Source organism: Tursiops truncatus, chromosome 8, assembly GCF_011762595.2.
Source record: "Tursiops truncatus isolate mTurTru1 chromosome 8, mTurTru1.mat.Y, whole genome shotgun sequence".
NCBI classification, from domain to species: Eukaryota; Metazoa; Chordata; class Mammalia; order Artiodactyla; family Delphinidae; genus Tursiops; species Tursiops truncatus.
This window is the reverse complement of record NC_047041.1, coordinates 40,138,556-40,150,558: the sequence shown is the minus strand read 5'-3', so window position 1 is coordinate 40,150,558 and position 12,003 is coordinate 40,138,556. Positions and strand designations below refer to the sequence as shown.

General features: G+C 47.0%; 1 protein-coding gene across 2 annotated transcripts in view; it reads left to right on the top strand.

Moving 5' to 3' along the window:
• The window catches only part of FAT3 (FAT atypical cadherin 3), a 560,923-nt gene extending 548,920 nt beyond the window's left edge, over nucleotides 1-12,003 (top strand). Inside the window, exons 22-27 of one of the 2 annotated variants that reach the window (XM_033862147.2) lie at nucleotides 685-838; nucleotides 3,164-3,819; nucleotides 7,395-7,508; nucleotides 9,603-9,662; nucleotides 10,417-10,452; nucleotides 11,081-12,003. In XM_033862147.2, coding sequence (XP_033718038.1) covers nucleotides 685-838; nucleotides 3,164-3,819; nucleotides 7,395-7,508; nucleotides 9,603-9,662; nucleotides 10,417-10,452; nucleotides 11,081-11,706 — 1,646 coding nt within the window. In that variant the 3' untranslated portion in view covers nucleotides 11,707-12,003. The remainder of the gene's footprint in view (nucleotides 1-684; nucleotides 839-3,163; nucleotides 3,820-7,394; nucleotides 7,509-9,602; nucleotides 9,663-10,416; nucleotides 10,453-11,080) is intronic. The other variant, XM_073808321.1, reaches the window with a different exon arrangement.

Genomic DNA, 12,003 nt, shown 5'->3' with positions numbered 1-12,003 from the left:
TGAGAGCCCAGTACTGGTTCAAGTTAAGTGTACATCATTGTGAAAGCTCAGAAAATTGTTGGGGACAGGAGAAGCCCCTCCAAACTGTTAGCGACAAAAAGAAACTAGGTCACACACAAACTTCAGGAACCAAAACAACTTTGGATTTCTCAAAAGTAACATAGAGGGAATTGCTTAGAATTCCATACATAATTATCAAAGAAGTGTAAGGGTGGAGTAAAAACATGTGCAAGGTCTCACAACATTGACTTCTTATAAACCCCCTCTCAGGAAGCTACTGTAGAATGAGTTCTAATGAAATGATTACGGAACTTATGATAAACTCCTTCATGGAGACATCCTACCTTTTACAGTAGCAGCCTGGTGGGGAAAGCATCTTCTGCCCCATCCTGGTTTCTGTTTTTGGGATCTGTTCCCTGGGTGTCGCTTACCATTCTCACTAGCATTCATGTATGTGGTTAATTAGGTGAATTTTTGTGGACTAGCACAAGCTCCAAACCATTACTTGGCATTTTTGTGGCAAGATGGGTTCCAAGTTCAAAATAACCAATTTGCTAATCATCTTGGGAATTTGGGCCCTGCCTAAGATTTGATTCAGAGGAATTAGGCCATGTCTGGCCGAGTCCGTGCACTCTGAGCATTACCAGTGGCATCCATGGCTCATGAGTTCCTCTGTTTCTCCAGGTTATCAGTGTACCTGTCTCTCCCAGTTCACCGGGAGAAACTGTGAATCGGAGATCACAGCCTGCTTCCCAAACCCCTGCCGGAATGGAGGCTCCTGTGACCCCATAGGAAACACTTTCATCTGCAGTTGCAAAGCTGGGCTCACTGGAGTCACGTAAGTGAGATTGTGCAATTAGTCTTTCTCTACGCTGCTTCTTGTTGCTAAGAAAACCAAACAGTAAAAAACTAACTGGGATTGGGACTTCCCTGGTGGCCCAGCGGTTAAGACTCCACGTTCCCAATCCAGGGGGCCCGGGTTCAATCCCTGGTCAGGGAACTAGATCCCGCATGCCACAACTAAAAAAGATCCTGCACGCTGCAACTAAAGACCCCGCACCGGCGATTAAGATCCCGCATGCTGCAACTAAGACCCGGCGCAGCCAAATAAATAAATATTAAAGCAAAAAACAAAAAAAACCCCCACCTAACTCGCATAAAATATTCACCACTAATAGGATGGGCAAAGGGTTAATATCTGAATATAAAGCGTGCTTACAAATGACTAAAATGTTATCAGGGATTATCTCTGGGTAGTGGGGTTATGGGTTAATTATATTTTTACTTTATACTTCTCTATATTTTCAGAAATTTATACAATTACTATGTGTTCTGTAATCAGGAAAACAATCCTTTTAAAGAAAGTCTTCTCTGACCCCTAATATTTTCAGTATAGCTCTGAGGCAGATGTACTATCCATTTCCCCAGAACTCTTAAACTGGGCTCTACTTTCTAGCATTTTATGATCATTCTGAGAAACTGAAAACTTACGTTTCCTTTGCAAATCTTTTTTTCCCCCAAGGAAGAGGGAAATTAAAGTGTGAGCCGAATGGAAAGGGAATGTTTTAAGTTCTTAGTAAAACAACGCTTTCAACTATCCTTGATGGTTTTAGAAGTATATATACATATGTGTATGTAATCTCAAGCAAAGTGATATTCTAATTACAGATCAGTCTTACGTATTCATTAAAGTAAATCTCCTGAGGACTTTACCAGGAAATACTTAGCTGACTTTGAATTGTTGGATGTAATTTAAAGTAATAAAGCTGCATTTATTTTTAAATACTCTGTGATTCTGACTAATTTCCAGCTGACCTGGCCTCAATCTGTTCAAATTAGGGACATTTGACTACATTTTAAAAGGTGGATTACCAAAGATAGAAGTGATCGGGCCTTTTAAAATGAACATATCAGAATAACTGGGGAAGTAGAGGACAGGGAAGAAGAAAGATCTATGTTCTTAAATAATGTTAAACTAAGAAAGAGTAAGGCTTACATGTTTGCCTTATAATTATACTCAAAACAAGTCATCGATTGCTTTAACGAGAATAAAATGGATTTATTTTTCGTTAGAATGCTTTAATCATTTTTCCTGATCATCTGCGTTAGCCTTAGCCTTTAACATAAGCATAGAATCCAGAAGATACAATGCTATGTAGCCCTCCACCCACTGCCTACATACGCCCTATTACCCCTGCTTCCCAGAGAGACCAAACATGACTGTATCTATTAGAGAGAAATGTCAGAACCAAACTTCCTCCTCCCTGGAAACTCTATTATAGGGTGTCTAGCTTCACAGCTCTTTAAGTGTAGCTCTACAATCCCAGAAGCTCTGAGAACTAAAAGGACTGAGGATAAATTCGTGGCAAACTAATTTGGTGGCAAAGTCAGCCAAACCCATTCCGAGGCTACTTCTAGTCTTTATTTCCCTCATTTATTGTGAATATCCATATGCTTTACTGTAGAAACACTGGCATATTTGATTATGGGGCCTATGTCAGCACCAGTTCCTGGGATGGGGTGGGTATTCTACATAATATGAAAGATATGTACTGTATGTCATTTCTAAAATTGCAAAATTTTACATTCTGAGATGCATCTGGCCCTGAGCATTTTGGAGACCAGTACGTTTTCAACAGCATCTGTGGTTTCTTTTTCTGCTTCTTCTCTTCTCTCCCATGGCAGCCGTTTCCTTCCTCCGACCCGCTAGGGTCAGAATGTGGGAGAGATTGCATTGGGAGAAATCCCTTAATGCATGATGATCACCGGGGTCTACGGTGGGCGCCTAAATGCTCACCCACCTCCCATATACACTGCATCACATCATTTTTGTCTTGCTTCAGGTACCCTTTAGGTACTTTTTCTCTCTCTCTTTTTTTTTTTTATTGCGGTACGCGGCACTGTTGCGGCCTCTCCCGTTGCGGAGCGCAGGCTCCGGACGCGCAGGCTCAGTGGCCATGGCTCACGGGCCCAGCCGCTCCGCGGCAAGTGGGAATCTGCCCGGACCGGAGCACGAACCCGTGTCCCCTGCATCAGCAGGCAGACTCTCAACCACTGCGCCACCAGGGAAGTCCGCTTTTTCTCCTTTAAAGATGTCGCTTTAACATGGAACGTCCGCAGGTCCTGATGTTTGAGGGGGGCTTCTGTGTGTTCTGTCGCGAAGGTGCGAGGAGGACGTCAACGAGTGCGAGCGGGAGGAATGTGAGAACGGCGGCGCCTGCGTGAACGTGTTTGGCTCCTTCCTCTGCAACTGCACACCAGGCTACGTGGGGCAGTACTGCGGCCTGCGCCCCGTCGTGGTACCCAACATCCAGGCCGGCCACTCCTACGTGGGGAAGGAGGAGCTCATCGGCATCGCCGTGGTCCTCTGCGTCATCTTCGTCCTCGTCATCCTCTTCATCTTCTTCCGCAAGAAGGTCTTCCGCAAGAACTACTCCCGCAACAACATCACACTGGTGCAGGACCCTGCTACGGCCGCCCTGCTCAACAAGAGCAACGGCATTCCATTCCGGAACCTGCGGGGCGGTGGGGACAGCCGCAACGTCTACCAGGAGGTGGGGCCCCCGCAGGTCCCCGTGCGCCCCATGGCCTACACCCCGTGCTTCCAGAGCGACTCCAGGAGCAACCTGGACAAGATCGTGGACGGGCTGGGCGGCGAGCACCAGGAGATGACTACATTTCACCCCGAGTCACCGCGCATCCTGACGGCCAGGCGGGGTGTGGTCGTGTGCAGTGTGGCCCCCAACCTCCCTGCCGTGTCCCCCTGCCGTTCTGACTGCGATTCCATCCGGAAGAATGGCTGGGATGCCGGAACTGAAAGTGAGTCGGAAGTAGTAATGCATCATTATTTCTTCCGCTCGTGTTTACTGGAAGGAAATTCGGGAAGGGAGAGCGCCCCGGAGGCACAGAGCTCTCAGTAGGACATGTTCTGACCCTAAATGTTCACACCAGCCCTGAAATATTGCCCTGGTTCTTATCCCCATTTACAGATGGGGAAAATAAGGCTCAGAGAACATACATAATGTACCCAATATCACACAGCTAGTAAGAGGAAGCTGGTACTCCAATACAGGGCTGCCAGCGTCTAAAACCCATGCTCTTCTTTTTTTTTTAATTAAAAAAAAGTTTTATTTTATATTGGAGTATAGTTGATTAACGATGTTGTGATACTTTCAGGTGTACAGCGAAGTGATTCAGTTATACATATACATGTATCTATTTTTTTCAAATTCTTTTCCCATTTAGGTAGAACCCATGCTCTTCTCACAATAGCACACCATTGGCAATAAAACAAGCAGCGTAGCCACTTATGTGATATACAGGAAGTGTGCTATGGAAGGTCAGAAGAGAGTATTTCTAGTCTTAGGGTGGAGACTTGAGGGGAGCCGAGGGACATTTGAGTTGGACCATGGTGGATAAAAGGTCCAGGAAAAGGAGGGTGTTCCACCACATAGAGGCACCCACATGATCAGAAGAAAAGCAAGTCCGTCTGTTTGGCTGGAATGCAGGGTTCAGGAAACAAGAAGGTGAACCACAAGCAGGAAAAGTGGTCCAGGCCAGATGCTAGTGTTTCCCTCTCCTTTTGGCCTCATACAGCAGAATTCTAGGCAAAGAGAAGAGCCACAAGTGCAAAGGCCCTGGGGTGGGAAAGACTTTAGTATATTGAAGAACATAGACAAGGTCAATGTAATTGGAGCTTGGTGAGCGGTGGGGAGAGTGGATACATTTTAACAGCAACCCTAATGCAGTTTTTAATCAGGTAAGTAGCTTGATCTAATTTACATTTTTAAAAGATGGCTCTGACTGATCCAGGGAGAAGAGACTAAATAGGACCAAAGAGGAAGGGAGCAGAGACCAGTTTGTTGTCCTATATGAACACCTGGGGAGAGGTGGTGATTGTTTTCTCTGTCCTAACATCAGTCGGAATGAAACTAAGGCAAGCTCCATTGTATCCTACGACTTTTCATCAGGCCTAATGGCTTTATATTCGAGTAGCAGTGACACCCTGGGTAGCAGGAGGCTGGTTTCAAATGGAGCTAGAAAGCACATGCACCCAAGGAGATACAGGGCGTCTCCATGAAGGAAGGGGGCATTCCTACTGGTGTCTTTAAGCATGAGTAAGATTTGAGTAGGAAACTATTGGAGAGGGCCTAATGGGAACAGGAAGCAGCTCAGTCAGTGCAGGGGACACGTGAGGGGTTACCTGAGGGTGTCTGGCTCTGTTGTTTAGGAGGAAGGCAGCCAGAGGTGAAAGTTTGGACACCAACTACATGAAAAATGATTGAATCTCTGAGAGTGTGAGCTCACCGAGGGAGCAGGAACAGAGAGAGGATGGTCCATCTGGGCCTCAGAAAGGATCTTGGAGATGCCTACATGTGGGAGGTGGGCAGGGAGTTGGGGCCAGGAAGGGAAACAAACACCTGTCAACAAAAAGAGGGCAAGGAAAGCAGAAAGGGCAGCCAAGCAGAAGCCAATAAGGTCAGCAATAAGGTCAGCAGGGTTGAGCACCGTAAAACCATCCAGGAAGACACAGTCTTAACGAAATACTGCACTTGACACCTAGAAGTTTCTTAGTGATCTCAAGAATGTCCCAATGAGTCCTCAAGACAGAGTTCAGCATGCAAGGGTTAAGGACGAAGAGATTTGGTGAGAAAACAGAGGCAGCAGATGAACATGAAAAACCACCACTGCCGTGTGCTGGATCGTCTCCTTAAATCCCCACAGTTGCCCCACATGGGACCAGTTGGAGGAGTGGATAAGTGAAATGACTTACTTTAGAGCAGTAACTAGGAAAGGGAGGGGTGAGGATTGGCATCTGGTGCATCAGGGTCCAAAGCCTGTGCTTTTACCCAGACCGCTCTTGGGAGCTTTACCAGGGAAGTGGGAGAGGGACGGGAGAGGGAGAGAGTCGTCTGATGATGGAGGACAGCCTCTATTCTAGTACCACTCCAACTATGCTCTCTGCTGACTCCACCTCTGAGTAGACACACTTACACTTCAAGTCCTTCCCCTTGGATTTTAACCATAAATATATTCCCTCTCGAATTAGTGGTAGAGTTAGACTTTACTGCAGCCTTGCCAATCCCCTGGTTAGTAGAAAGCCTCCTTTCATTTAGCAGTGAAGATTTTGAATAAATGGAAGAGCGGAGAAAGGAGTTCTGTGCACAGCACTATACTCACCAGGGTGGATCATTTGGCATTTCCTTCCTTGTGTTCAGGGCTAAGCCTGGTGCCCACCTTGTGCTCTTCCAAGGCACATGTTTTCTGCCATATGGCTGTTGGGAGGTGAATATCTCCCTGGCATCTCTGTCCACTTGTATCGGTTGCTTATCCAACTCATCGTTTTGCTGTGGCTTCAGCATCTGATGGCAGATGCAGAGCTGCAGTGCCTGCACGTTTTGGGGAAGAAACAGCGATTTCTCTAGTCATGAAGAACAACTGTTCCCTTAATCACGAGTCCCCGTCTCTTCATACCGTCACATTCTGTGATGATTTTCCTGGTGATCAGTTCCCTCCACCCACTTCGTAATGTGACAGCTTTATTTCCAGAATCCACCTCAGGCCAAAACTCACATGTCCCCCCAAAGTATTGTTGAGCTTTTATCGACTACATTTCCCCCTTTGTTAAGCAAGGCAGAGCTAGCTGGCGAGACAGTCTCTGGGTGACTAATTCATTTTTCACTGGACAACTTCAAGATACGCGTTTTTATTGCTTCTTTTAGTCCATCAAATAAGAAAGTAGCCCTGTAGTGCGTGTGTGTGTGTGTGTGTGTGTGTGTGTGCAGGCTCTCTTTGTATGGCAAAGAAGGAGAAGTGTGTGGCTAAGAGCACATCCACACCGCTGACTGCTGTCCTCCGGAGTGCCGAATGCTGTCATTCCCAAAAATGATGTGGCGCTGCCCCCTAGAAGGCAAAGCTGAGAACTCCACTCGCTCCCCAGAGAGGGAAGTTCGGATTAGTGTAATGGCATTCTTGCCTATAAAATATTTATACTCCTATTTTAAAAGTAATCTCATTTAACCTGGTGTTGACACCACATCAGTTCATGTAAATGATCTAAATTAACTCTGAATGGCAAAGAGCAGCCCAGCCACTTCATCCTAGCTTTCCTCTTCACTTAGTCGCTTCCCTTTGAGGATGGAACAGCGACTTTCGGCTGTCAGCTATTTGGAAGCTCATTTACCACAGGTTAAGGGTTTCGAATCCATAATGTAAATTTCTTGATTGACAGATCTTTGCCCCTGATGGTACAGTCAGTTTTCTATTGTGCACTAAATTATTTTCTCTAAGCAAATGAAAGTGCCCCAAGAAGTGAACTCTGGCAGGGGGCGGGGCTGGAAATATGCACAAGGTAACCAGTGTCATTTCTGCTTTCTCTCTGGCTGTCCACGAAGACAAAGGGGTTGATGACCCAGGAGAAGTGACCTGCTTTGCAGGCAGTAATAAAGGCAGCAACTCAGAAGTTCAGTCCCTGAGCTCCTTCCAGTCAGATTCTGGTGACGACAATGGTAAGAAGTCATGGAATTTGTCCCTCCTGGTGGGCTCTGTTTCCTGTGCTGGCGATCACTGGTTGAGAGGAAGGTGTTGGGACCCATCCTGTTTCCTGGCCCAAGCGTGGGCTTTTGCTTATGCTCACAGCTTTCGCTGGGCTCCACTGTTGCGTGTCCGCTGAAAAAGCAAGCACTCATTGAGCCGCAGCTGGGAGCAGGCACAGAAGTAGAGGAGGTTCCCGCAGACCTCCAGTAATGCGTCCTCTTAGTACATGATGGCACTACCTCATCCCAAAGGATACTCTCTAGCAAAGTGTGATTTGTTTCCTTTTTTATTCTAGCTCATGATGATCTCTTCACACTTCACTATCCACCCAACCTCCCCATCATTAGAAATTAGTTCAGAGGCAAGACCTCCTTCTCGTAGAACCTCCTTCCCAGAGTGGTAGTATCTTCATTCTTCTTCAATCATTTGAGGTCATGGGCCTTTGGAGAATCTTATCTTAGATACGATGGATCAGCTCCTTAGAAAAATGCACATACCCCCAAAATGTTGCATACGATTCCATGTGGTTCATGAACCTCACTGACACCCCAAAGCTGCAGCCTCTACCTCCTGTGAACCCATGTTTGTGGAGAGGGCATTAATGAAGGACTGGGTTTTCTGAGCTTGAGGAACCAGCTTTGGAGGATGCGTTGGTCTCCCCAGGGCAGGGAAAGGGTGCAGAAATAGTCATAAAACAGTGAGAATTTACCACATGGTGGTGAACAAAGAATAATTTCAAGTAGTCATTGACAGTGACAGGCAGGCTTACCTTAGTCTATACCTTATTCTACTTTCCCATTTATCAACAATTGGCAAAATTGGATATTTATAATTTATGTAATCATTCACCCCATAAACCCTTGCTGAGTTTCTCCTGAATGTTGAATCCTGTGCTGGGCATTTTGTAGCCCGAAGAACAAAATGAAAATGACATAGTCTTTGCCAACCACCACCCGCCCCCGGCCCGCCCCAGGGAAAGACAGGAACAAAGGAGCCCCGAGGCCATAGAAGCAGTCATGGAAGTCAAATAGTCTGCTTTCCCCATCACCAGCCCCAAATCTCTTCCACCTCCATCCCAAATCCCTGGCACTCCTGAGAGGTGCGGAAACCTCAGTGTATCTGACCATTGGGGTAACAAACCATGTAACAGTGGATTTCTTCTGAGCAATCTCAGAAGGTCAGAGGCAGGCCTCCAGATTTCTTTACCTTGGTGTTTACTCCCTTCTTCATCCCCAGCCAGAAGAAAAGTTGTCGCTGGTTTGCATTTTATGTAGAAGCAGCTAAGAACGTAGTGTTTCCAAACTCCAGGCAGCAGCTCCAGCGATGATGCCTGGTTGACTATTCTCACAGGCTCTTCTTCATCACACACTTGGGCTTTCAGGCTTAGCATTCTAGGTTGGCCCTGACTAAAGCAGGCTTCCTAAAGTGCCTGATCACCTCTCCAGAAGCTACTGGTATCAGGTGCTCAGGCAACCCTTATGAGCACAGAAATCTCCTTCCCAGTTTCTGACTATTTCAGAGGCCAAGTGCTGAGTCTCATCTACACTTTACGGGTGGGATCTGGGCCTCGGGTCGTTCTAGGCTATCGGTGACGTCATGTGAGTGTGAAACCATCAGTGCTGCAAAGGTTATCCTTCATCACTGGCATTTGGCTCAGAGCAGCATGGCTGACCAGCAAGTAATTATCCCTGGGGATAGTGAGGTCTTCCTTGGAGCCTTTGGGAGTCACTAATGAGAAATTAGCATAAGCTTATGGCCTTTGCCTTCCTAGATTGATTTCACTGGGCCACGAGGTGTGAATTTATGACCCAGCAATTCCTGCCGATCGTGCCTTTCAGGAGGACTGGCCCCGGATTTGTTGCTGTTTCCCTTCCTCCAAGAAGCCAGGGGGATGAAAGTGTCCACTGGAGTCCAATGGATGGGCTATGGGAAGCTTTGGGTGTTTGCATGCCGTGCCTTTGTTGTTACCATTGTTGTTGTTAAGACAAGTGAATGTATGTTTAAAATACATAACTAACCTGAAGCTGTCCTTCTCCTCCCTCCTGTCTTCTTTTCCTGGCCACAAGCATCCATAGTGACTGTCATTCAGCTTGTCAACAATGTAGTTGACACTATAGAGAATGAAGGTATTTACTGTTTTCTTCCATAGCATTTCTTTGTGCAGAGTTAACCTTTTGGAAATATCACTTCCTTGTTACTTTGAACTAGAGGTGACTTTTTTTTTTTAATTGAAGTATAGTATAGTACAATGTTATATAAGTTTCACGTGTACAACGTAGCGATTCACAATATTTTGAAGGTTATACTCCATTTATAGTTATTGTAAAATATTGTCTATATTTCCTGTGCTGTACAATATAGCTTTGTAGCTTATTTATTTTATGAACTAGAGGTGATTTTAATCAGTTGGCAGCAGAGGGGGCGGTACAGGTGGTTTCAATGAGACGCTGAACGTCTCTCTCTGGATTGGAGTGAATTTTACAATTTCGAAAAAAAATCCAGGTCATAATTCTTTTCATATGTGAGGTACTCTTTTTCTAAAATCCCTTCCGAGAGAAGAGTACCCACTTAATCGAAATCCAGATTAATACTAAATTCATTCTTATATTCAACATGTATTGATTGAGCACCTACTGTGAGCTGGGGATATTTAAGAAATCATTCAAAACTACAATATTATGGGAATTGATTTCAATCGGGTAACTTTTATTAGTGATTTAATACTATTAGGGCCTGGTACAGATGCGACTTATCTTTTCGTTTCGCAAATAACAACAAGGAGAAATAGGAACATTTTTTTACATCCTCTAAAATGTTCTGTTGTACCTTCTTCACATGACTTGGACTGTCAGTTTTACTTCTCACTTTGTATTTAAACAGTGTCTGTCACGGACCAAGGACAGAACTACAACCGAGGTGATTCTGCCATGCCCCCAGCATAATATGTTACTTATGCGTTTGGAATTGCTGAGTTTGTTCTTACCCTGTCACTCTCCTTCCATCTTTTCTGAGTTTCTTTGATCTGAATTTTGCATGTTCCAGGTGTCTTGTGTGCTTGGTACTGGAGGTGAAAGTCCCAGCCCAGCATCCTCCCTCCCCCAGCCTCTCCCCTGCTCCAGCAACTCACTTGTTTGCACGCACATCTCCCTCCCTCCTGTGGTCCACAGGACGGCTGATGCATCTACCTCTTCGAGCATGTTGCCAGCCTGGATGTGCACTTAGCCTATGGCTAGGAAGAGGAGAGAGGGTTCTAGAACTGTTGTTTGCTCGGCATGCCCTCACTGGCCATCGCTTCCGGCATGGCTGAGTGGGAGATGCTGCAGCAACCAGGTGTCATCCTCAGAGTTGCCATTGCCTTGTACTTCCCGGGCCAGAGCATGGCTGGTCCTGAGAGACCCTTGTAAAAAGCATGCGGGTGACCCTGGCTTCTTAGGGTCTCCTGGATGTTAAGAATTGCATGTCAGGTTCCTTGCCTGCTCCTTTCTGAGCCCTGACTCCAGCTCCATTCTGGAGGAAACTAACTGACACGGCTTCTCTCTCACAGCCTATCACTGGGACACCTCTGACTGGATGCCAGGGGCCCGCCTGTCGGACATAGAAGAGGTACCCAACTACGAGAACCAGGAGGGAGGCTCGGCGCACCAGGGCAGCACGCGGGAGTTGGAGAGCGATTACTACCTGGGCGGCTACGACATCGACAGCGAGTACCCACCCCCCCACGAAGAGGAGTTCTTGAGTCAGGACCAGCTGCCCCCACCCCTGCCAGAGGACTTCCCGGACCAGTATGAGGCCCTGCCGCCCTCCCAGCCGGTCTCACTGGCCAGCACGCTGAGCCCAGACTGCAGGAGAAGGCCCCAGTTCCATCCCAGCCAGTACCTCCCTCCCCACCCCTTCCCCAACGAAACGGATTTGGTGGGCCCTCCCGCCACCTGTGAATTCAGTACTTTTGCCGTGAGCATGAACCAGGGCACAGAGACAGCAGCGGGCCCAGCAGACAGTGTGTCTCTCTCCTTGCACAATTCCAGAGGCACCTCGTCCTCGGATGTGTCAGCCAGCTGCGGCTTCGAAGACTCTGAAGTAGCCATGAGTGACTATGAGAGCGTCGGGGAGCTCAGCCTCGCCAGCCTTCACATTCCCTTTATGGAGACCCAGCACCAGACCCAAGTGTAGAGGATGCGCTCGGGCGATGCGCGCGGTTTGTTACAGAAACGCGGAGGGAGACTGGCTGGGCTCGCATCTCCACGAAGGGTCCTGTGTTGAGCGAGCGGGAAATGCGGGATTTTCTTCTGGGAACTTCTTCCCGAGCCATACTGTCACAAGCAAGCTCGACTCCAGCTGGCTGAAAAGGAAAGGTTCAGAAATTGTTTCTGAGAGGTGACCCATCACCCTGGCAGTGCGTCCCTGCGCTCATGACCGACAAGACGCACCTAGTTTTTAAAGGGGGAAACAATTTCACCCATTGTTATA